Consider the following 26,421-nt stretch of genomic DNA (forward strand, 5'->3'; position numbering starts at 1 on the left):
ATTACCTTCTGCTCTTTCTTCCCTCATGAGTCAGGGTCCCTTTATCTGTTAGAACTAACTGGGCAGACCTCCTGCTGCTCTGGGCACCTTTGGGAGCTCTGGCCCTTCTCACATCAGCCTTGGTGTCACAGGGCAATCTGGGTGTGGCTAAGCATTTTCCCCATGTCCTGGGCTCTGCATTTTCTTCCCTCCAACTTTCATTTTCTTCTCTTATTCTCTGTTACAGAGAGGGCCTCCTGACTTCTTTCACAGGAGGCCCATCCCACTCTCATGTCTCTGCCTGAACCCCAAGCCTCGAGCAGCACATAGTGGATGTTCCATCATCTCTCTCCCCTGTGGAGGACTCAAGCCCCCGAGGAGCAGGGACTTTGGTCTGTGTTATTCTCCACTCTGTCCTGGGGCTTTGTGCATCATGCCTGGCACATAGTAGGGACCATGATAAATAGAGTCACTGTCCCCACCCCAGGACCCTATCTGTGTATTATAGTTATAGCTGGAACTGATTTGAGAATTACAGTAATGTTTTTAGTGAAGCAAGAAATGGAAAAAATTCCCTGCAGACTCTGTATCCAGGAGGCTCTAAGTAGTAATTATGTGTGATCCTGACATGGGAACCACTGTTTATTCTGGTAGGTGGCTAGAGGCTGTTTCCTTGTGTGGTAGGGCAGGAGGAGCACAGGCCACTCTAGATGTGTGACCTTGAGCAAGTCCCTCATCTTTCTCAAGCCTCCTTCCCCTTCTGTGAAGTGGAGGATGTAATATCACTTCCCTCATAGGACTTGTAGTGATCACAGCTGGCAGTGTCAAAGAAAGCACTTAGATCAGCAAAGAGCATTTGTTGCTATTAGTTGTTGCCACCCCTAGCCTGGAGGTACCTGCATCTGTTAACATCCAACTAAAGCTGCCAGTGGGTATGGTTTAAACTTAGGCCTTCAGGGACCTTTGTATGTAGCTGTCCTTAGCATTTGCAGGGATGGGAGGGACCAGAATGAGAGGAATCACATACTCTGCTGCAGAGGAAGGCAGGCTTGCTGCCCACATCCCAACCTGGGTGTGGCCGAGCTCACCTTTGGATCTTAGAGGACAGTGTTGGTGGTACTGTGTCTGATATGGAGTATGAGAAAAGAGCAGAGTCCAAGGGACAATGTGGTCATGCAGTCACATTTGGCCCCTTGGGTGATGATGACCTTGACTTCAGAGGATTTGTGAGCCCTCATCTCTTACAAAACAAGCACCAAAATATATGGTCCTATTCCATGCAGCTGGTGAGGTGTTGGGAAAATGCAGAGAACAGCCCAGGAATGCCATTCTGGTTATTTACAGATGCCATAAGCACCAACAGGCCTGTTTGCTCTTTTTCTTAGATTCTGCTGTTTAGAAAGTTCCCTGAAACACGATATGTACCCTCCCCGCCCCCACCCCATGGCACCTCAGGAATAGTGTTCATTCACATCTGGAGCAAGGGTCAAGGATTTTGAGCACTTTAGTGATGATGGCTCTATACCTTCCATGTTCAGGCTCCACCCTGTGCCCACAGCGGGGTGACTGGCACATTTTCAATTCAGAGCAGCCTTTCTTCCCCATGTGGCTTTAAAATTCACATGAGAGAAGTCAGTGAGTGTCACTGAGCTGTTTCTGGGGGTGTGGTTTTTCCTGGCATTAGGATCCTTGTGGCCAGCATCTTTGAATTCTCAGAGTAGAATTCACTACACCATCTTCATGTTTAAAATAGCATTTCCTGCTGGGCAAGGTACCGGACATCTATAATCCCAGCAACTCTGTAGGCTGAGGCAGGAGGATCGCAAATTCAAAGCCAGCCTCAGCAAAAGCAAAGTGCTAAGCAACTCAGTGAGACCCTGTCTCTAAATAAGATACAAAATAGGGCTGGGGATGTGGCTCGGTGGTCTAGTGCCTCTGAATTCAATCCCCAGTACCCAACAAATAAATAAATAAACAAATAAATATCATTTCCTAACCTTTGTCACTTTGAAAGTAGAGTTTTTATATAAATTGAGAGCATGTGAGGAAGTGTAAAGAAGAGCATATAAACAAATATTCCTTAGCCCCAAACCCAGATCTTATTACTAATAAAATTTTGATTTCTTTCCAGTAACCTGCCTTTTTTTTTTTTTTTTAATGCAGATAGTATCTATGTGTGCATATGCATTTACATGTACATATTTGGGCACTATTAAAAAGTCATATTTTACATACACTTAAAAAAATTTTATTTGTTCTAACTGGTTACACATGACAGTAGAATGCACGTATTTTGATAAGTCAAAATGTATAAATGGACTGTAAGTTCTAATTTTTCTGATTGTACATATTGTATATACACTTTTTAATGCTCTCATCTTTGTTATATATTCTCATGCAAGTAGGTAATTTGATGGCTGTTCATTTTTCCTGTTTTGTCCATCTACTCAGTAAATATTTATTGTAATAAATAACACTGTTTTCATTGCTTTGACTGTCCTCGTACATAATGAATGGACTGTATTTTTGGTCATTACTGTAACAGTATTATCTTTCTGTGGAAAGGTCACTTTAAAATTAATTTAAAAACATATAATTGATGAAACTTGACATTCCTGGCAGTCAATGGAAATAAGAGGTTGAGGTTAATTCTTTTTTCATTAGCACCTTCCTTTCTCATTAACGCCCTGTCTTTGCCAGTTTCTCCAGAGCAGCAAGTGAAGCTGCTCTGTGGTTCTGTTGTTCACTCTGTCTCCTGGGGCAGCCCTGGTGAAAAGGGATTTGAGTTAGCAGCAAGCACGGATGTAAATTATTTTTGTCAGCTCAGATATTGAGTCCTTGCTCACTGCATAGTTGGTTTTGTGCCATAGAATCATGGTGGCCATACCTTGGAAGTACACATCAACCTAGCCCTTCCCTACAACACTTGACAGGTGGCTTCTGTAGATTTTGATGTAGTGCATTGAAATGGAACTTGGCAAGACCGAGGACCACTCCTGTAGAAGCATGTCTCAGGGCAAATGGGGTGGAGGACACCAAGCTTTTCTTGGTGATTTCTCGTGTACCGATGGACTTGAGGGTGGAGGAAATCAAGGTTTACCACCCAATCTCACAGCTTTAGCTGACAGGTCTGTAACCCCAGTCTACCAGCAGGGTCCCCATTTCTTCTGAGATTCTGTCTCCGTGGATTCTAGGTGTGGCTGCTAGTGGCATCTTCATGACTCTCCTGGTCAAGGCTGAGCCCGTGCCTCACAGCCCTTTGTAAGTGTCGTGGTTTCCTGGGAATGAAAACGTACGCTGACAGAGCACCTGTTCTGATGCAGTCTAATTGATCTCACCAGTTATCAAGGAACTTAAGGCATGATGGGAACTAAAGCCTCCTTTCCCCAAAGGGGCATTTTAAATGGGTTCAACTACTTTGATCTCATCTTTATCATGTATAGTGAGTTTTAGGAACATAGGATTGTGGTAGTAATGTTGGGATTAAATTTTTATTGCTAAGGCTTTGAAACACAAACAAAATTTTAAAAGCTCATTAGTGACTGAAAATTATAATCCTGCTGAGGGCACATTTTACTGCTGTAATAACTGTAAAATACAGTGATAAATATAAAATATTATACTAGAATCTGGAGGAATATTTTCATCCTCATTGTCTCTGTAGAAATTATTTTTTGGTGTATAGTCTTATTGTATAAATAGGTTATCATCAAGACCAAAACACAAAAATATTCTGTTTAAAACTGCATTAAAACTGTTAACAGTTTTTGCAGGTTGGACTGTAAAATACAAAGGTGAGAAATAATTTTGTCATCTAGAAAGATATATTTTTGTCCTTATTTGTGGGAGACATAGTTCATCTTGTTTCCTTCATTTATCCCTTCACTTTTATAAAACATTCTTATTGGGTACAGTAATGTACCTGGCACTGTTCTTAGTGGATAGAGATGCCACATAGGCTTTGTGTCATGTTTATCTTTGGGTTTCTCATTAACAGTATCTTTAATCTTGGACTGCTTTCAAATGATAACTCAGATTGCTACTTGAGTTGAAAATGAACTCATTTTTTTCTCTCACATTGTGGAGGAAATGTCCCTACCTAGGGAAAGTGCCCTAGAGAATCCAAGGTTATTGATCACCCAATAGTCCATTTTCATTTTAAGGCAGTGGATGTAGAAAGGCAGATTTTATTTATATATACATTACATATATGTACACACATATGGTTTGTTTGTTTGTTTTTGTCTTAGCTCTCTTGAATTTCTGAATGGAACATCAGAGACACTGGTCAGGAGGACAGAACTGCCATAGGACATTGGTATCACCAAGTTTTGGGGGTGGTAACAAGTGACAGAATCCCAGAGAATAGATTCAGAGACTCCTGCTGACTGACAGGTTCATGGTGATCCTTAAGAGGCAGCCTGATGGACAAAAGCCATTGGTTCAAGAACCAGACTGTTTCCATCCTATATCCCCAGTAACCTGCGGCAAAATACTTAGCCTCTCTGTGCTGTGACTGACTTGTCTAATGGGAATGGGAACAACCACAAGTTCCTCATAGTTCTCAATACAATTAAGTGAGTTTATTTATGTACAGTGCTTAGCACAGAGACTGGCTCACAGAACTCTCTAAGTGGCGGTGGTGTTGGGGCGGTAGTTGTGAGGATGAGCATCAACAGCTTCCTCATCATTAACTTCTTTATTACACCATGTCACAGTCACAGAAGGTCAATCAATGGCAGACAGTGATCAGTAAGATGGTAGGTCACATTTCCCAGGGGACTGCAGTTTGAGAATGGAGGAAGAATATCTTGCTGAGTGTTAATGAGACTGTGTTCCTCCAGTGACTCTTGCCTATAACTATTGGTCGGGGACTGTCCAGTAGTCCTGTTGTCTCTTAACATGGTTCCAAAAGGTCACCAGCTCTTGAGAGCCCATCTGCACTGGCTCATCTTCAGCTGACTCTCTGGGGGAGGCAGACCTCCCTCCTTGCTGCTTCCCCTGCTGTTTTGCAGTGGTGCCTCTGGTGCCTGGAAGTGACACCTCATGCAAGTTCCTGAGTAGCTTCTCACTCTTGCATCTCTGGTGCTTAACCCACCCCCACCAAAACCACCACACACATACACAGTTCTCTCTTGATAACACCACAGAGGGACAACAGGGAAAACAAGGGTTGGGGAATGTATATAGTTCAGCAATTCTCAAATAGGGACCATTTCGCTCCCCATACCAGAAGATATTTGGCAATGTCTGGAGGTCCTTTGGCTGTCATATCTGGGGAATTGCTGCTGTCATTTAGTAGGTAGAAGCCAGTGAAGCTGCTGAAGCTCCTACAATGCATAGGACAGTCCCCACATCAAAGACTGATGTGGCTCACAGTGTCAGTCATGCTGTGGTTGAGAGACTCTGGGTTAGTCAGTGCCAGAGGGAGGGCCAGGGCTTCAGTGTCTGGTTAACTACAGTTGCTAGTAACAGTTAAATGCTGTTTTAACACAGGTTCTAGTTGACTGGTGATACAGGCTCCAGGCAGAAGTTGGAGATGGGGAGATTGATGTCTTGCATCTGAGAAGTGTTTGCTTCTACTGAGTTTAGCCACCTCTCAGTAGCACAATTGTCCCTGTCTAAGTGGCTGGCCTCCAGTAATCTTCAGAACTTGGAAGAGCCAGTTACTGCATTCAGCACAGCCACAGAGCAGAGCGGGTGACTGACTCCTGCTGTCCATGCCAGCTAATGATGTGCCAGGGATGCACTGAGTCATGCTGTAGCCCAGGAGGAACATGATCTCATGACCCTTTGGATAAAGTAACAAAGCTTTGTATCACCCAAGGAGAGACTTCTATAGGAAGGATGAGAGCATTTTTCAGAGGGAGGTTTTATTTTATTTATATGTGTAACAGACAGTTATGCCTGGTTAATTATGTGCCAGGCAGTACTCGAAACATTTTATAAACATTAACAAATTAATGCTTTTTTTTTTCTTCACCTTGTTTTGCTGGGATCAAACTCAGGACCTACCACTGAGCTACACCTCCAGCCCTCCTCGAGTGCTCTTTACAAAACCAAACCTGTCCTTACCAGCCAAACAATGATAAGGGAACAGGAATGGAGAGCCAAAACTTGAGTCCAGGAATTCTGGGCCTTTAACCACTATGTGATGAGGAAAAGACAGAACATCATACTTGAACTGACTCCAAACCTCTGTTTTCTCATCTATACTGTGGACTTGCGCTTACCTCAGGGGAAGGCTCTGAGGATCTTTAGAAGGTTGCTTACCTCTGTGCATGGCATATCATCAGTATTAATTGCCCTCCAACCTTCGCTGTTGCGGTCACCATTGTTCCCTCTTGCTGGGAATGGCTATTGTGTGTTGCATAGTTGTTCCCTAAGTTAGATGGTAGGTGCAACCATAGGAAGGGGACTCGGGAACCTCAGGAAACAAAATGCATCATACTCAGAGGTTCTGGAGACTGACTGCAGGGCACACCATTCAAGGTTGTGAGGGAAAGACACTGGGATAGTAAGGAGGCAGAAGACAGGAGTGAGGGGAGGGTTAGTCCCCTGTCTTTGGCGATGCAGGGTGAAGAGGTTAGGTTCCACTGATTTTAATAATTTTGGTGGGCTCTGGGGTGCAGCAGAGATCCCTAGTTGCCTGTTACCTGCCCTGGGGCCATCAAGGCAGAGTATTGATTATTTCCTGAATATGTTTGGGCCAGATAGTGAAGCTGCTTCTGGGTTGGTTCATCTGAATTGTCAAAGGCTTGCTCCAGACTGGGCCCTTTGCTATCTCTAAGAATTGGCTAGGTCTGCAGGGACAGCCAGAAAGGTTTTTGAAGATGTCAAAAATATTATAACATACAGGAAAAATAATTTGTAATACCTGTAAGTACAGTATCCACTGAATAGTAGTAAAATGGGTTTCAAATATTTGTTGGAATGAATGAGCAAACAAATTGCTATGGACCTTATCACTATAAAGAAGTTTAATGTTTAATCTTGGGATGAAATTAGATCAAGACCCAGACTTTGAGGATAGAGAGAATGACTTTCAGGATAAAGATACAGATTTTGTTTCTGTTTATATTTTTTAGCCTGTTCAAGCAATCCTATCTTTATACCATTAACAACACAAACTTCCACGTTAATTACACGTCTGGGTTTCTATTCTAATGAGTTCCTTTCTTGGCCTGCATGCAGCTGGCTGAGATATGTTGGCTGTGGTTTGGGTGGGGGAATGGACCAGGTGTGGGTTCAGCTCCTGGCAGATCAGAGCACCTGCTCAGAGGCAAGCTTGCTCTGTTCTCAGAAGAATGGAAGGTGACATTTCCCATTTGTCTTAATTCAGGGCTCTTCTGTGTCCTGCTGCCCACACTGGGCACTTTTCCCCTGGCCCACTCCCAGTTCATTAGCGGGTCTGTATTCTGTTCACATGGATGACTCTTCTTGTCCATCTGCCTTTCAGACACATACAAGTCAGTATATCTTTCTTTGGTGAGTTTCCAGAAGACAGGGTCTAAGTTCGTCTCTTTGTTTCCCTGTGGAGTATGTTGCATACAAACTTGGTAACATTTGTATAGGGATGAAGACAGTGTTCCTATAGTTCATCCAGAAGGAAGGGCACTGCTTTTTAACAGCAAATGGATAAGAAACAGACTTGACTCTTAAATAAAATGTAAGCGCCATGAGAGAATGTCTCCAGAATAGATTTTTCTCTTTGGACCTAGTAGCTAGAAATAATATTATATGTTATTGTTTACAAAATGCATTCTGTAGCAGACTGGTTTGTTTCATAGATCTGGGCTGGTTGGTGTGGGCTGTTGTCATCTTTAAGATGTGGGTTGTTAGGACAGGTCTTTTGTACCACTTCAGAAATATTTGAGAGTTTTCTCTCTTTCTTTCTTTCTTTCTCTTTCTTTCTTTCTTTCTTTCTTTCTTTCTTTCTTTCTTTCTTTCTTTCTTTCTTTCTTTCTTTCTTTCTTTCTTTCTTTTAATTTTTATTTGGTGCTAGGGGTCAAACTCAGGGATTTACACATCCTGGGCAAATGCTCTACCACTGAGCTATATCTCTAGCCAACATTTACAAAGTTTTGTCTTCTGTTATGTGTGAGAGAATTAGGTACAGAATTTTAAATTTTTTTTTCTGTTTTCTTTTTTCAGACCTGAAGAAAACTCTTGCTGTGTTATTGGATAACATTTTGCAGCGCATTGGCAAGCTGGAGTCGAAGGTGGACAATCTTGTTATCAATGGCACAGGAACAAACTCGACCAACTCTACCACAGCTGTTCCCAGCTTGGTAGCACTTGAGAAAATTAATGTGGCAGGTAGGAATGTCAGTCCCATGCCCCAACTTGAAGTTGAACCCTGCTTTGAACTAGGGGAAGAATAAAGGAGGACCTTGATTCCTGTTGGTATTATATGAATTCCTCAAACTTGGTATGACTATTGTGAAGATAAGCTGAAATTTATTTCTCAATAACAGATGCCAGAATGCTTTTATGACCTCATTGTCATGTGTAATATCCGGTGGCTTCTCTGACACATTTGCACATAATGAGCTCCTGGAATTGACTTCTAATGAGAAGATTCATAGCACAGATTAAATGAAATAGAGAGGTTATCTGAGAAGCTCATGCCAGTCAGTGTTCCTTCCTGTTCCCCACTCTCGTCAGATAATTTCAAAAGTCTGTTACATATAATACACTTTCTCCTCCCTGTTGTTCACGTAGAGCTGCCATTGCAAAAAATGCCTCCTATTTGTATATGGAACAATAGAAATTCTGAAAGTGACCTTCATGAGACAGATGGCCTAATTCTGACCAGGTTCTATAGCCACTCATGGACACTACAATGCATTTCTAACCAGGATGCATTTTGTCTGGTTCCTTCTTGGAACTGGAATCTTGGACAAGAGAAGGGAGGTGGTTTAAAAAGGAAACCCAGTTCATATGTGGCGTCCATAGCATGTCATTTTCTACAACCCTGCGCCGCCACCCCAACCCCCCCACCCCCGTCTTTGTCTTCATACCTGAGTCAGAACTGCTCACTGGGGAGATCACTATTTCCTGGGGACCTGGGAGAAAGGGGCTTGAGGATTAGGGTTAGGTGATTTAGACGATAGATTGTGAAAAGAGCTATCTATACTTCTGGTGGATGATCCACCAACTCTGGTTAAGAGATAAAGTAAGTAGCCATGTTATTTTTGAAATGTAAAAAACCTAGTTTCATACACTGTAGCTTATTTCCTATAAAAATTCAGTCCAAACTAGGAGAGATTCTTTTCTTTTCTACCTCCCAGTGTCAAAACATTTAATGGTTTTGTTATACGGGCTGATTGTATTACCTTTTTGTTATATTCTTTGCCCCTAAGCAAATTTTAAATTGGCAAATATATTTCTAATAATCCAAAGTATCCAACCAAAGTATTAAAAATAACTTTTAATTACAACACAGAGGCGGTGTCATCTAAGCCATAAATCCCGTCTTCCCTGCAGTTTCCCACAGTTTCTGTAATTAGACAAGAAAACCTCCCACTGTGTTGAGCTGCTTCTTAATAAATGGGAGCCATGCCTCTCCAATCTCACTCCCTCATGCTCGTGCCTAGTGGACGATGCTGTTGGGAAGGGCCTATCTGATTTCACCGCAGTTCTGCATGATCTGATTTTGGAGGTGAGGGGGCGTGTTCGCCTTTAACTTTGCTGCCTCCGTCCCTTCTGCCTCTGCCCTGCGGCATCAGGGCTCGTGTAAACATGTCTGCTGTAATTCTCTCTCCAGCTGTGGGCTCCAAGTCTGAGTGCCAGGCTCAGAGAGAGAGTTTCCTACCAGGGCTTCTAGTCTCAGGGCATTGAATCATAGGTGACCTCCAGGAATGATTTGGGGGGCCTTCGGGGCCACTTCTTTAAGATGGGTTGAGTCCTTTGTGTTGAACTGAGTATAATTCAGCAAACAAATATCTCTTAAGCGTGTTCACTAAGCCATTGGCTCCGAGTGGAGTGCCTCTGAATGTGCCATCAGTTTTGATATTTAAAGAACCAGAGTGTTCTATTTTGTTACCTTTTCCTTTTTGAGAAATAGGAGCAAAGTTAGGGTTGTGCCTTTAATAATTAACCTCGTTCTCATGCTTTGCATCTTTCACATATGCCTGGGATACAATGCATACCTTGGCAATTTTTATTGGTTCATTAGGCCAGAGAATGTGTTAGGCATCCTCCCCATTTCCTCAGAGACTGGAGAATCCTTTATATCTTGTCAGTTAACCAATACCATTTTTTTCTTTTTTGTCAGCCATGCCTAGAGATCAGGCTTCCAAAAAGAAGGACGAGGACTGAAGTCGATAGTCCTCGTTTGTGAGCAGTTTCTTGTTGCTTTTCTGCCCTTTCTCTGATCATGGTCATACTGTGGGTCCTCAAAGCCCTCTTGTCATCCCAGGAATAGCTTCTGAGCTGTGAGGAAGTTCATTTTTATTAGATTCCAATCCGAGTTGAGTGAAGTTTTTCTTTCTCCTCTCCTGCATGAAGACATGTGGTAATTGCTCAGAAATGTTCTCTCTGGTGTGTCTTTACTGCTTACTCTGGTGTCTTATTGCTCACTGATGTTGCTGATTGCTTACTGTTGTGTCTTATTGCTCACTGATATATCTTCTGGTTGACTATAAACCATTTCTAAATTGGGTACCATAGAAGTTGAAGAAGGGTTCCCTAAATTTATTTCCTTTAAAGGGACAGCAGTGTGTGTGTGTGTGTGTGTGTGTGTGTGTGTGTGTGTGTGTGTGTGTCCTTGTTCTGTTTAGCTGTCTTCTATGTGGCTTTTATCCAGGATGACTTTTCTTTCCAAATATATCACCCTTGGGCTTTTTTATTATGTAAAAGTCAATGTGCCCCTAGAGGAAGTTAGGTAGAAATTAACTTTATTAAAATCAAGAATCAAATTGAAACTGCATTTGTTAGCTCAGTTGATTTTGTTGAAGTCAAAGGGGAATCAAAGAAATGAAAAGGCAGATTTTTTTTTTTTTTTTTTTTTTTTTTGCGGTGCTGGGGATCGAACCCAGGGCCTGTGTTTGCAAGGCAGGCACTCTACCAACTGAGCCATATCCCCAGCCCAAGGCAGATTTTTTTTAAAAACCTATTCTGCCCATCTCATGGTAAATTAATTTATCCATATTTACTCTCTGGAAGGGCTTGAATACGCCCTTCTCAAAATTATCTACTTCTGTGGGGGAGGGAGTGTGACTCAGTGGCAGTGCTCTTGCCTAGTGCTCTGGGTTCAATCTCCAGCACCACAAATTAAAAACAACAACAAAAAAAAATCTACTATTTGCAGAGTAATGCTTTGGTTTCTAGAAAGACCTATTCTGCCCTCCATTTTGTGATCTTTAATGATGAGTTGGAGTGAACAGAATAGGGTCTATAGTTCTTTGCCGCGCACCTGATAGGACATAAAGGCAAAGCACATAGATACCTGCTAATAAAAATGCTCACCTTTTGAGGACAGGAGCACGTCTGGTTGATCTCAGTTCTGCCCATGCTGATGTGTCCAAAGGCTTACCTATTGAAGGTTTTCAGCAGATGCTGCTCACATGGACTGGATTATGCCAGAGGAGTTTTTCCCTATTGTTCTCCTTTCTGTTTGTATTTCTGAGGATCCTTATGGAAGTGGGACTTGCTTCTCTGACCTAAAAAGTGCGACTGTCTTGTTGGTCGTGATGGTGTATTGCACAGATGATTCTGTGGGAAGAGCCCTCATAGAATGTGAGAGTTACAACATTATTAGGTTGCAAGATTTTGGAGGACAGGGATGCCATGTGATCTTCTTCAGGAGCATGGGTATTTATTTACTTTTATGCTATAATAACTGGTTGCTGTCATTTAACAGCTGAATTACTGACCAGCATTCACTATTTGCTAAAAACCAAAACTCGATGATAGCATCTGCTATGTGTGACCACTTAGAATTACAAGGTCAGTTGGGAAACAAGATCATAAAATCGAATGTACAGATACAATTCAAGTGACTGTTGTATGGTATTTAGTCCAAACTGAATGTCAGGAAGCCCTGCATTTTTCATAGTCATTTGCTACACGTCATGTTTCCAGTGTTTGGGATTGAAGCACAGTGTATTTGAACTTGGATACTATTCTTAAAAACAACCATAATTATTATTCTTACCACTTGGAACTTAAAAATGAAAAATGCTCCTGCTGAGTTCGGGCGCTTGCCTCCCAAAGTGTAATTTCCCCCTTTCTGTTGCTAATGGACCTTGAAATTAAATTGCATCTGTTCTGTGACCTTGTTTGTATTTCTGGAGTTTCCCTGTGTGATGGTAGCACCCAGCATCCATTGTCCCCAGCACCCATCCCAGGTAGTGGCTCAGCAAGTGGCTATCCTAGGGTTAAGTATTGACTAGTCATTGGGAGCCTGGATGTTGTAGAGGGCAGGAGAGATGTGTAATTGCAGGGCGCTTTCCTGTTTATTGGAGCGAGAAACAAATGTGTTCTGTCTGTCTACATGTCACTTCCTGTTTCATTCTTTGCAAAGGCAGCAATAAATATTTGGATACTTGTCAGAAACTGTCCTTTTAGTGTCTTCACAGAAAGTGCATGTCATTGTGGGTGTAGTTTTCACTTTATGTGGTCAAGGACATTTTGATTTTTATCATTAAGAGGAGAAATACGGTTTCTCTGACCTTGGAGGCTATATATCTATGGCAGTGATTCTCAACTATGGACAACTGCGCCCACCCCCCCCCGCCCCCCACTGTATACACACACATAACCCGGAGAAACTTGGCAATGTCTGGAGAAGGTTTTGATTGTCATGATTGGGGAGATAATTTTTATATCTAATAGAGGCCAGGGATGCTGCTGCCTCTAAATATCCTCAGGACACTTCCATAACTGAGAAGTATCCAGCCCCAAATGTCAGTCATACTGTGGCTGAGAAACCCTGATCTCCAAGGTATTTTGGAATCTGGTGGCAGTGGGTATGCCTATTGGAGTCAAATGTTGAAGTTTTCTGCTTGGGCACTGAGGCCTATAGTCTTCACCTCTTCCTCACTTGTTTGCAACCTTTGCAACTGGTCTTTGAGACCTCCAAGGAAAGAGATTTTATAAACTTCCAGAAGACTGTTTTGGAATCCTAACCTAAAGAAACTCCTCTCTTGGCCTACAACCAATGCAATTTTTGGCAATGTGCATTGTACTTCTGCTTATATAGAAGGTAATTATTTCTTTTCAGGAAAGAGCCACTAATTCAGAATAATGATGGCACCAAGTAGTCTGAGAGAGTGGATTTAAATTGCAGAATGTTAGAAGAAATTCCAATGTTATTAATTTGAAGCAGGGTATATATAATTATCAATGTAGGAGAATTAAAGAAGTTAAGGAAACAAAATAGGTCCCCAGAGATTGACTGTACAGCATAAAATACCTCCCACAGCATATTTGGAGCAAAAGAGAAGAAGATGTGACTGGATACATTGGTTGGGGTACACATGAGGAATTACTGGTGTGAAGCTTGTTTTCTAAGCAATGGTAGTTGAGGACAGGTTTAAAGGTAGAAGATGAATAGATGGGATTGCATTTTCAGGGAATGAATAATGACCATTAGAAAGTGAGGTACATTTGAAGGTTCAATAAGAAACCTGAACCCAGACAAGTATAGGGGACCAGGGGAGAGGGGCCATGGAGAGATACATCTTCTTCACTCCACTAAAATACCTTTACTCCAAAAAAAATTTTTTTTGTATTTTTAGATCCCAGCCTCTAAAATGAGTCTATTAAATATGTATCAATGAAAACAGGTAAAGAATAAAACAGCAAAAGACCAGGGAATATGTGAGAGAAAGCATATGTTGTTCTGTAGCTGTGGAACGTCTACTGAATCAATACCATATGTAAGCTGATATCATAACTGTATACAGATATCTCATTAAGCCAAATTAGAGCAAGTGGGATGTCTTGCCTTCTGATTAAAACAAACAACTCTAATTTCAGCTTGTCCTGTCTCATTTGAAGAACAACCCTGTGCGGAGGCATTTTCCCAAACAACAGCGAAGCCCACAGAAGTTCCCCAGGCCTGCCCTGCAGTGCTCATTACTGAGGGCTGCTGGTATTCCTGCTGTTCCCCCCATCCAATGGCCAGGGAAGAATGGCATTCCCTGCAGGGATATGCCTTTTGAAATGGAAAAAGAAAAAAAAAAAAAAAAAAAAGCCATGCACGCTTGAAGGGTCAGTGATGAGTCCATAAGTCTTAGGGTTGCTGGGTTTCTGAATCTCTTTTGCAAGACCTGTTCATTCAGAGCAACCTTTAATGTGTCTTAGTGGCTAGAACTCTACGTTTTTACAATGAGCCACCAAGAAATAACACAATACATGAACTTATAAAATCTGAGTTTTCAGAAAGTGTAGTGAAGCCTTTCTTCCTATAGCAATACAACAGTCAAATTGCCACATGATTTCAGGAACCAGAGTAGTCAGGGATCTGCCAAAGCAGATGAGTGGCTGAAAGAGAGATCTAGAAGCAAAGGCATGGGCACCATTGTGATGACGAAAGGTCCAGTTCACAGTGGCTGATGTGGTGTATGTTCAGAAGTGGGTGTGGTCTAGTGGACAAACAATAACTGAAAACTTGCCAGCCTGCCAAATAGGCATTGGATTTAAAAGAACAGGTTACCACCCACACTTTTGAGGAGTTTAGAGACTGAATGTGAAGACAAGTGGTAAAGTCTAAGGATACACACAGAGGTCATGGGGAACACAAAGCAAGAACACTGAAAATCTTTAGGGTCTTAGGAGAGCCAGGGAAGGCTACTTAGGATACAGAGCTTCTGATGAGTTTTGGAAAAAAAAATTATAAATAAGAATTAACCAGAATAATAGAAAGACTTCTAGGCTGTCCAAAAAATGTCAATGTATAAAGACATGAATAAGCAGCATGCTCTGGTCTGAGCTAGTTCCAATTGGGCCTGGGATGTGCTCAGCTACGGCAGCATTTAAAATGTAGCAGAGGGTCCACAGGTGTCCCTCAGTGGTAGAGCCCTTGCCTAGCAACATGAGGCCGTGGACTTCATTCTCCGTCCCTGCAAAATGAAAAAATGCTGGCAGACAAGTTAGAAATCCAGAAGCTTTGCCCTCTGAATCCTCAAGGAGAGAAAAACATTGAGACAGGGTGAAAAACTTGCTTGATGGGGCCATTGGTGGGCCCTGAGAGAAAGCAAGGAAGATGTCATTATGATGACTCCTACGGGTGAGGCTTTACTGATGATGAATGGGTGATTCCTTAGCCAGGTGCTCATGGGAATTCAGATTGTAAAGTGCCTTGCCTTAAGCCATTTGTTTATGAATATTGGTTTTGCTCTTTTATTCTTTACCTGTTTTCATTGACACATATTTCAGTAGACTCGTTTTAGAGTCTGGGATTTAAAAATAAAAAAAAATAATAATAATAATAAAATTAGGATGAAAGTGTTTTAGTGGGGTCAAGGAAATGTTTTTGAAAAGGATTTTTTGAGTTTAGAGATTTGTGGGGTTTTTAGAGATTTTCCAGTAAGCTTCGCTTTTGATTTTGCATACCCACAACTTCTTACATTAGGTGGCCTACATGAAATCAATTGCTAGTTTGTGTTTTTTTCTGCAGTGGTGGGGAGCAAACCCAGGACCTCATGCATGCTAGACAAGTGCACTACCACTGAACTGCAGTCTCAGCCTTACTTTGTGTTTTTGTTTTTCCCTTCTCACTTGTACTCCAGGAAAAGAAAGCATATGGGGCATAAGTGGTCTGAGTTTAAAAATTAGGGAGCAAGGGATCCAGTTAGGTATGTGATTATGAGAAGCTGAACTGACCCATGGTTTGGGGTTGCACAAATATTTTCATTTTTGAATTTCTATTCTCTGTTCCTCTTTTACCCTTGAACATTCAGCAAGTCTCAAGTACAAAACTGCAAACCCATAGCATGAACTGGGCAAGCACAGGGCTTCCATGTCTGGGATCGATGGAGGGTTTTAAATAATTTTGATTTGCTTGCTTAGAGCAGGACAGCTACACTATTAGCTGGCATTAAGCCATCTTGATATTTATGTTGGTGGGCTTTTCAAGTCAATGTTTGCAGTGGAAACTCTCTCTTTACCTAAGTGCAACTGGAGATGGGCTCTTGAACCGGAGTCACTGTGTAGGAACCACAACATCCTGTGAAGGATTTGTGTTAATACTTCTGCCACTGGGGTTCTCAATTGAACAGGGGCTATAGTATTATAGTTCACTGACTGGACCCTGACTGCATGGATTCAAATCTTAGCTCAGCTACCTCCTAGCCTGTGACCTGAGATCAATTTCCACATCTATAAAGTTGTTATGAAGCACCTGTGCCATGGTTGTTAGAATAGAGTCAACACATGTAAAACACTCAAGGTGCCAGGCACAAAAAGAGAGCTCAGTAAGTACTGGCCTTTGATTCATATATTCTTCACCCACTTCAGTTTCTTACCCCTGGGCCAGGCATATCACAGATGGTCAGTACTAAATGGGTGTATAAAATCCCCAGGTCTGACACTGAATTTTATAGAGAAAACTGGACCTGGGAAAAAGTCTTTCCAGAGGTTGGTGATCACAGCCTGGTCCTGGTCTTTGGTACCAGACGTTCTTGAGCAATTTTCCAGGTCCCCTTATGTACCCCCTGTTGGCTCTGTGCTTACCCATTGCTGAACCTCAGCTTTGTTCTCTATGCAATAGAGATAGTGAAGCCAATGCTGTCCTCATGGTGAGGATGGAGTGAGATAATTCAAACTGAGATCCTAGTGTAGTGTCTTATCCCCTTGACCAAATGACTCTGCTGCTTCTGTGATTAAAACCCTTTTAGGAAGGAGCCATCACTGATATAATGGGGTGAAGACTGCTGGATCTTTTAAGCAACTAACATGACTGAATGGTGCCAGGCCTGTGTTAGGAAGTGGAAATGCAGCTGGGTGGAAACCAGGGCTCCTTCTGGGAATAGAGGGTTCACTGTCTAGTGGACTAGGAGGACTATGGGTATTGCTGGGGCTCATGGTACCTTCCTTGACCCTCAGCCTAGAGCTGCTTTCACCACAGTCCAAGTGAACCTATTGATTTTGCCTGACTTTTTACCCTTGGGAATGACCTTCAAGCTCTGCAATCACCTGGAGATGAAGATAGGAATGAACTACAGAAACTGACTGAGAAGAACACTTCCCCTGTCATGTGGTGGAAGTCATACAGCCCCTGTCAAAGCAAACTCAAGCAGATCTGGAAACTGCCTGACCCCTCACTGTACCTTCTCACTCCAAAACAGGGAGGGGAGTTCCTTTGCAGGAGTGTTCAGCTCTCAAGGGAAGACAGTCATTAACCTGTCTAAACTCTATGCTAATAGAACCTTCTCGATAATTGCTTTCATTTAGTATGGTTAATGTGAGCAGTACAAGTTATAGCAAGATTTGCAGAAGAACAAAGTAAATATTTAAGACTTTATTTTAGGGTGCAATTAGGTTGGAGCAAAGGGAAGATTACGTATCTGTTGGTTTCTAACATAGAAATTCAGTGAGCCATGGGGCTGAAGTTGCAGTTGTTTCTCTCCAGTGGCTGTGTGAACCCTAACTCTAGGGAGGCAGGTGGGTGTCCCTGGGAGACGGTTATGAGGTCTTTCCACATTTCTGGCCTCTGTTCAGACATGAGTGACATGGTGATGAAGATAAACAGCCTTTCCTGTACTACCCAGGAATGAGAGAGGATTAAGGAGATGGCCGATGGCCCGTGGCTATGGCAAGTCAGAAGGACAGTTGTTCCCTGGGGGCAAAGGGCCAAGTAACTGCTGAGGTGGCAAGAATGTCCACAGTGCATGCATGTCATGGCCAAGTTCTGGGCCTGGGCATACTGAACTGTCATCTGAGAATACCTGGGGATTAATCTAGCAGTGATTTTCATGCCTCCAGGCTAACAGTGACCAAAGATGCTGGATCTCTACTTAATGTGTGTAAGTGAATAGCATGGTGTGTTTTCAAAAGGAAAAGGTTTGAAAACCAACTTGTCTTCTCGGTTATACAGAGGGATGCAATTTTACTGCTGGAAATTTGGAAATTACTGCTAAACCAAAAGAGGAAATAGAAAACAGCTGTTCTACCACCCAGAGACTGAATGATTTCGGTTCATTCCTAGCAGATACTGTAAGCACCTGTTCTGTGCCAGGCACTTTATAGGCACTGGAGACAGAGTAACGAGCACAGCCAGGTCCCTTCTTTCATTGGAGATTATTGCATTCTAACAGCAAAGTTAGGTAGTAAACAAGCACATAAACATGTCCTGAGTCCCATGGTGATATGAGGGACTCCTTGGGTGGACTGTCAGGGAAAGAGACACTGAGCAGACCAACTGAGGGAGGGAGAGAGCCTGGGGATAGTCTGGGAAGCTTGTCCTGCCAGAAGGATCAGGCTGCACAAGAGCCCCAAGGCACATTCTTCCGGGGTGTATTTAAGGAACACTGTTGTGCCCTTTTAATCCTGATATGGGGGGAGGGCTTCATAAAATCAAAGCTAAAAACAAAGAGACCATTTACTACCAAATTGTATCATCTGTCACTTATGCTAGGCTCCAAAAGGACATGTGAGAGAATAGTTTTGGAATGCTGGATGGTGTGGCCGCATTCACACAATGCTTGTGTGTGCAGTGAGACTGGAGTGTGAGCCGTGAAGGGCACAGACTGCTCCACCCCAGGCTTCCAGATTCCACCTGAGTTCCACCAGCAGGGAGGCTTTGGCAAGTTGTTGAAAGAAGTCAAGTCTCAGTTCCCTCTTCTGTACAGCAGAAACTAGCTCACGGGGAACCTAACAGGGCATTTGAAGGGATCTGGACCATTGCATGTGCTCAGTAAGTATTGGTCATTATTTACTTGTCCAAATGTGTGTTCAACAAATGTCTTTAAAAGACTCCGCATGTGCCTTTGTTTTGACTTTATTTTTGCTTCGTGGTGCTAGGCATCAAACCCTACACCTCACTGTGCCATGAACATACTCTACCTCTGAGCTATACCACAGCCCTCTTCCACCAAGACAAAGGAGCTTCAAAAGTTATATTAGGGGCAAGTTCTATTCATTTACAAAAGAATGGGTTAAGTAAAATCAAGACTTTAACAGAAGAATTATAAATGTTGGATAGGGTTTGGGCCTTCAGTCATGAAGTGGATACAGAGTTCACAGAGGTTAGCTTCTTGCGTGCAGGGACCTGCCTATTGAGACTTAAAGCCATTGTTGAAAACTGTATGTTTGCATTTTTTAGAAACTCTTAGTTTCAGAGATGCGAGGTGTGGCTTCAAGGCTTCAGAAGACCTCTAGGGAGTCATCATGTGTTCTAGTGGTATTTGTGAGGCTTGAACCCAAACAGGGTCCTTGCTTTTAAAACCTGATGCTTCACAGAAGCTGGTACTTGGGTGAGTCAGTCACCATGGTCTGCCTTGACCCAAAGTCTGGACTTTGTTTGTCCTCTCTCTGTTTCCCTTGACCCAGGATAAAATCTTGAATACATGGACTTATGCAATGGAGGTCTGGTCTGTCTCCCTTCTGTAGTTAACTTCAGTCTCTATTCACTCTGTTCTTAAACAGTCTCCACAGAGTGGGGTCCCACAAGTTCCCTATAAACAGGGTTCTCTGTGTAATGTCAGTGGTGCAAAGACCATGACTGTCACTGTAGTAGGGTCTCTGAGAAATTTGTGGCTGTCTAGTGAAGGGACAGGCATTCCTACTGTAAACTGGTCATAGGTTGAGGAATGTCAGCCTGGCAACTGGGAGCCCCAGTGAGGTGGGCAGGACCAGAACCCAGGAGGCCTGAGAAGGAAGCCTACCACAGTCAGAATCTACAGTGAAATCTTCTTCAAGTCACACAATCTTTCTCATGTTGTAGCTAGAGAATCACGGACTTTTAATTGATGTGATTTAGATGTTCTAACATTTCCCCCAAATTGAGGAACTGCACCTTTCCAAAACCTTAGTGGGTGGTCCTCCAGTGTTATCTGAACAATTCTGGTGGTGGCTTGCCACCACCTCACACAACTTCAGTGGGTCACATTCACACATCCTATGTAAGGGGTCAGCAAACTGTGGCCTGTGAATCAAATCCAGCCCACCACCTGAGTTTATAGTTTGTCTATTTGTTATTGTCTATGACTATTTATATGCCACAACTACAAAACTGAGTCATTGTGAAGGAGACCATTTGGTTCACCAAACTAAAAATATTTACTCTCTATCTAGCTCTTCCAGAAAAAAAATTGCTGACACTGATCTAAATGAATGGTGCTGTCTTAAGTTCAGTACTCAACCTGTGACTCCATGTGCTAAACATATTGGATTTGTGGAAGGTTCATAAATTTAGGGGGGAGGATCTACTGTTTTATGCGAGATTACTGTCCCAGGCACAAATCATCACTTTAAAATACTCAGCTAGTTCTTTCCTGAAAGCAAACCTGAAAAACAGTTCCCCCTCATTTTTAGACAGGAATATCGGGATAGAAGATAATGCCCAAGACAATGGAAACTTAAGCTGAGATTCAGATCCTGGTTGGTACATCTTTCAAATCCATATTCAGCAGCTCTGAGATCATACCAAAAGATCACATGTGGGCTATCAATGAAGAGAATAGTTGAAGTCTTAAAGATAGAACACAATTGGAGTCTGGACCCTTTTGGGTGGTATGGATATAATAGGAAGTATTTTGAGTGCCAAGTTTAGTTGATTTTGTGAATTTTTATTTTTTGGTCTTTTCTCCATTGTGTGGTGACCGCCCTCTGATTTTCTTGTTAACCATTAGAGATACTCCTGGTTTATAATGTGGTCACCTCCTTATGAACCTGTCATGGGTTGAGAATATTGTAAGTCAAACGTGTGGAAGATCTAACCTATGAAACATCCTAGCTTAGCAACACTCATGCACTGTATTGGTTGTTCTGCTAATTTCCTGATCATGTGGCTGACTGGGAGCTGTGGCTCACTGACCATGCTCAGCAGCACAAGGGAGAATCATGCCACATATCACTAGTCCAGGAAGGAATCCAAGTTCAAAATCTGAAGTATAGTTTCTACTGATGGAGCATTGCTTTTGGGCTATCAGAAAATCAAAAGTCAGTCTTATGTACCAACATGCCACCATTCTCTACACGTAAAAATGCACTAATTTAAAAAATGAACACACACACGAAAAAGATCATTTTATGACTGGGAGTAAAACTCAGTAGGAGAGCATGCCTGAGGTTCTGGGTTCATTTCTTAGCACCCCACGCAGAGACACACACACACAGAAATCACTTTCAGTTGATGATCACAAGTGAGGGACCCTTTATATGTATTTCTGATGAGATCATTTTTTCTAAGGATGAACCAAGAATTGTTTTCAATTTATTTTGCTTTAAAAATTTAGACACTTTTATATGCTTGACAAAGCAATGTGTATTCATTGTAGGAAATTTGGAAAGAATAAATAAGAAGTCAGGTGACTTGTAACACTGTTACTTAGAACACATGACTATTAACATCTGGTAGTTGCCAGGCTTTTTTCCTATGGTGTATAATATTGCACACACATTATAATTGTACTCTAATCTTAAAACCTGATTTTTAAGAAGTCTCTTGTGTCTTTATTATTTATTCTTCAATAGTTTTACTTTTAAAATAAGAGCATACTATTCCTTTATCAACTAGGCCCTTATTTAAACTTTTTCCCTTTTTTTTCTATTATAAAAGTCATTTTAGTGAACATAAATCTTGTATTTCTAATCATTCTCTTGGGAGAGTTTTTTAGATACAGAATGACTAAGTTGAAGACTGTAAGCACTTTTATAGTTGAATGTTTACTTTTATCAAATTAGTATACTTACATAATTTTAAGTGAAATATACAAGGTTTGTAACAATATCATAGTTTCTCTGTATTTTTCTAGTCTTGCTGCCCACAAGTTACATTCCTCAAATGCAAATACTTTCAACTCTTTAGTTGTTTCTTTCAATGTATATCTTTATATTTTGGTTTTCTTATCTTGCATTTTTGAACATTACCTTCTGATTTTCTGTTATGGAAGGTGGGACTTCTGCTGCATCCACCATAGCCAGCACCCCTCCTCCACACATATCCTCCCTCCATTCTTCAAGGTCATAATATCCTGAATTTTTTTTTTCAGTCAGTGTTTATTAAGACCCTGTTTAGTTATCTGGCAAAGTAGGAAAATACTGAATTGCCTTTCTGATATATCTTTTTGATCTACATTTTCCCAGAGCTATAATGTACCTTTCGTATTTGCTAAGTTTTGATTACTACAATAAATACATTAGTCCTCTTCTATCTTCAGTTTGAGTTTTCATGGTTTCAGTTACGCATAGTCAACTGAGGTCCGAAAATACTACATGGAAATTTCTATAAATAAGCAATTGATGAGTTAAATAATTTGCATTGTAGCATATTGTTGACTATTTTGTATCCTTAGTTATTTTTGTTAATCTCTTACTGTGCCTAATTGATAAACTTTATCATAGATGCACATGTATAGGACAAAACAGTATATACAGAGTTTGGTACTGTCCATGGTTCATGTATCTACTGGGACTCTGGGGAGATATCCTCAGGTAGGGGGCGCTGCTTTATTGATTAAGTCTGTTCTGTGTACCAGACACCATTCTGGATGCTGGGAACATGTCCGTGAACAGAATAGACATCTTGCCTTTGGCCAAAATTGAATCTTAAACCTTCCATCAGAACCCCTGGCCATCAAGGCAGGTAATGCAGTGGGTACATTTTGTATTTAGTTGTTTTCTGCTGGAGCCCCAACCCCTCCTGCTGCACTTAGCCTGTTTTTTTCCTGGGCCTGCCAATTTCCAGTGCCCTTTCACCCCCTCTGCCATGCTGGGTCTCCCGGTTCTGCATGTTTTTCTCCATTGGTTTGTTGGCTCATCCTGTAGAAGTTTCCTGAGAGATGTCTATGGGGAAAATTTTTGTGAGGCTTCTTGAATGTTGGAAAATGTCTTCATTCTCCCTTTACACTTGAATAACATATTTTTTGCACACAAAATTCTGGGTTTGAACATTTTTTTTCCTTAAAAATTTGCAGATCACGTTCCTTTGAGCTCTGATTCAGTGTTTTATACGAAGTTCAGTGGCATTCTTATACCTGGATGTGATCTGTGGCCTTCTAGAAGCTTGTGGGATTTGCTTTTCCACCCTGTGCCTTGACCTTTCTGGTGCCTGGGGGAGCCACATTTCAGCCTTACTCTGATCCTTCAATGGACTCTTCCCATTGGGATACTTATATCTTTCTTTGCTGGAAATTTTTCTTGAGTTCTTTATTTGTGAGTGTCTTCTCCCACAACCCCCAGCCCACCCTGCTTGCTTCTTCTAGAAAGCACTAGTTGGATTGTGCACATCAGGATTGACTCCCCCTCTCCTCACACCAAACTCTTCTTTCGTATTCTCCTTCCATTACTTTCTTTGTTCTGCTTCCTGGAAGATTTCCCCGACTTTATATTCAGCTCCTCTACTGATTTTGTTAATTCTTCTCTTTTAATCTTCATTTCCAAGAGTTCTTGCTCTCTCAATATTCTCTTAAAAAGAAAAAGAAAAAGAGGCAGGGGTGGGGGGACTTCGGGAGATATAGCTCAAAGTTAAAGCATATGCGAGGCCCTGATACCCAGTACCAGATAAAGAAACTAAACAGCATCCTTCTTGTCATCCATCAGTATATTTCTTTGCTTATCAGCTATTAATTAGTTTTAAATATTGTTAGGTTGTTTTCTGACATCCATATCCTCTATTTCCTTTGAGTTTGGTTCTTTTTCTTTCTTGCTCTCCTTTTTTTTTTGTTTTTGTTGTGTTCATGTTCCAGTGTTTTTTCAGAAATCTGGTAATCTTTAGGTACTGTTTTGTATCTGAGGGTGAGGTTGGCCGTTAGTGAGGATCAACAACTGAGACACCTCAAAGGGAACTGTAGATGACATTGGAGGACACCAATTGTCTGTATTAGTCTTTTCATATTCTAGTTAGTCACCTTAGAGACATGGATCCTTCAGCCTCCTGCCAAGGGACCAGGCACCTCACTACTAAAACTCTGCTGCACAACTACACCCTGAGGCCTTTTAAAATTTGGAATATGGACCTCACTTCCACTTCTCTACTTTCCATTGTTTGAAACCTTTTTTCCCCCCTTTGTTCAATCTTTCAAGAGAATAAACCTTTTCTGTTTGTAACTGTAAGGCTCTGGTATAAGCATCTTAAGACTCAATAGACATTACAAGTAACACTGAACAATAGTGTGTGAATATTCCTGTAGTACATTCTCGGTTTAAATACTTAGTGTTTCTTTAAAAAGAACTTTGCCAGTATGAGAAATAGAAAATGATGTCTTACATGTGTTTTTTTTTGCTTACTAGAGGAGCTGGATGTTTTCCATATGTTTTATGAAATTTGAATAGTTGGTGAATTTCCTGTTCTTGTCCTTTTTGTACGTTCCTAAGTACTCACTGAAGTTTGAAAATCCTATTTCTATTGCTGGTGTCTGGAAGTGAAGGTCTTCTTTAGTTTTGCTGGTTGATGGTGATTCTGTCCTCCTGGCATGACGATGCTACATTCCTTAGAAGAGGAAAGCTCCTGAAAGGTTTTCTCGGGAACATGATAGACGTTGCTTATTGAATGGGTCAAATCACATCCACTGAAAACAAAAAAGACCACCTAAACCTGTTTCTCTATCTTCCAGTTCCATGTAAGAATTGACCAGTGGTGAGTCCACAGCCTGTAGATAAAGTACAACAGGAACATAGGATAGTTCTGTGTTCACGTACCACCTTCGACTGCTTTCACACCACAATGGCAGAAGTTGAATAGTTGGCATAGAGACTTAGCTTCCAAGTCTAGGCTATTTACCACCTGGCTCTTTTTAAAATGTTCAATAACCCATGAACTTAACATCATATGAATATTTGTCAAAGCTCATGAAAATGGGTGGTTCCTCGTTCTTATGAATGTAAACTAAGAAGCATGGTTGTCATGCCTTCTGCAAAAAACAGTGCACATGATGACCGTGGCAGCATCTTCCTTTGAAGGATGCATGTGCATGTGATCACCTGTCAGCCCATCCTCCTGTGAATTCCCCGGATAGCTGGTTTCCAGGAACATTGCTGTGTAGCACATTCACCCCAGAGAGTCACCCCACTCCACTGCCCTTTCCTCTCTCTCCCTGACTCTCATACCTTCTGGGAGTATCAGAGGTACCACAAGAGCTTTACCTGTTTGAACCTCTCACTGTTATGATTTTCACACTTTGCAAAACAAGTCACATTAACAAAATAAAACAAAACTAGCAGATGGAAGGCTGTGATGAACGTGAGGAAGCTGAAAGGCTGTATGCGTTTAAGCTGCCAATCTTTTGGGAGTGTCCTTCATCTCTCTGGTTACCTATAAGGCCCTGGTTTTCCTCTTGTTGCTTCTCCACATCTATTCTTGTGGCCATATGCTCTGTCCCCTTTAGGGTCCAAACTCATCCCTCAAGGGCTGTGCTTGCCTTGGTGCCAAGCTATGTAGTGTAGCTATCCTGCCTCCTCCCTTTACTTGGCCTTGCTGGTTGGGATCACCCTTCTGCTCTGTGGACCTACTTCACCCCCTCTGCCTATGGGAGGGCAACCCCTGACACTGGGGCTTGTTCTCAGACCTGGCTTTCAAATGTCCTGAGTTCTCCAGACCAGGAAGACTCAAGGCAGACTACAAGGTGTCTGATAGCCCTCACACATATTCTTCTGTGCCTTCTCTCTTTCAAAAAGCATGGGCTTGAAGCCAGTGAAATTATTTGGAGAAGAGCAACACCCAAATTGTGAGCTTTGAACCATTTCACCATTTCTGGCAGAACTGTTTCCATTCTGTGTCTCTGATGGTGTGGCCTAGTAAGAGCCACTCAGCAGTTCCTGGGGGTTTTGTGGGAATTAAAGTAGGTGATAGGTAGAGGCCAGTTGTACTTGCAGAGCAGTAAACTGGGGTTGGTGGTTTGCTTTTCCTCTTCCTCCCTTACACTCTGCTTTTCTGCATCCTCTCTGCACGCACACTCGAGGCACTGCTTCCTGCCTCGGGTCATGTCATACAGTTTAGTTTATAGTGATTTTTGGTTGTATAAATTGTTCTTAAATCTCTCTGGATCATCTTTTGGTTTGGTGAACATGTAGTTTCCATGACTGGTTTTGCTTGAAAGGGGTGGACTCCCTGAAAACAGGCACCGGCAGGATGTTCAAGCAGAGTTGACCACTGTGACAGAGGGTCTTTTTGATTCTGGGCTTTCTTGCTATTTGGTGTCTGCTCTGTAGTGAAACACATTCTGGAAGGACTGAACTGCAGAACAAAACCTATTTCTAAAGCACCGTACAATTGTGCGGTTAGAAAAAAAAAAAAAAAAAGTATAGCAAAGAATATGCCTGTCAGCAGAGACC

General features: G+C 41.9%; 1 protein-coding gene across 11 annotated transcripts in view; it reads left to right on the forward strand.

Annotated features, from left to right (window-relative positions):
- Positions 1–26,421, forward strand: part of MGAT5 (alpha-1,6-mannosylglycoprotein 6-beta-N-acetylglucosaminyltransferase) — a 328,573-nt gene that overhangs the window by 130,303 nt on the left and 171,849 nt on the right. For all 11 annotated transcript variants that reach the window (XM_079135630.1, XM_079135632.1, XM_079135627.1 and 8 more), the window contains one exon: positions 8,134–8,298. In XM_079135630.1, coding sequence (XP_078991756.1) covers positions 8,134–8,298 — 165 coding nt within the window. The remainder of the gene's footprint in view (positions 1–8,133; positions 8,299–26,421) is intronic.

Source organism: Sciurus vulgaris, assembly GCF_902686455.1.
Source record: "Sciurus vulgaris genome assembly, chromosome: 3".
Taxonomy (NCBI): domain Eukaryota; kingdom Metazoa; phylum Chordata; class Mammalia; order Rodentia; family Sciuridae; genus Sciurus; species Sciurus vulgaris.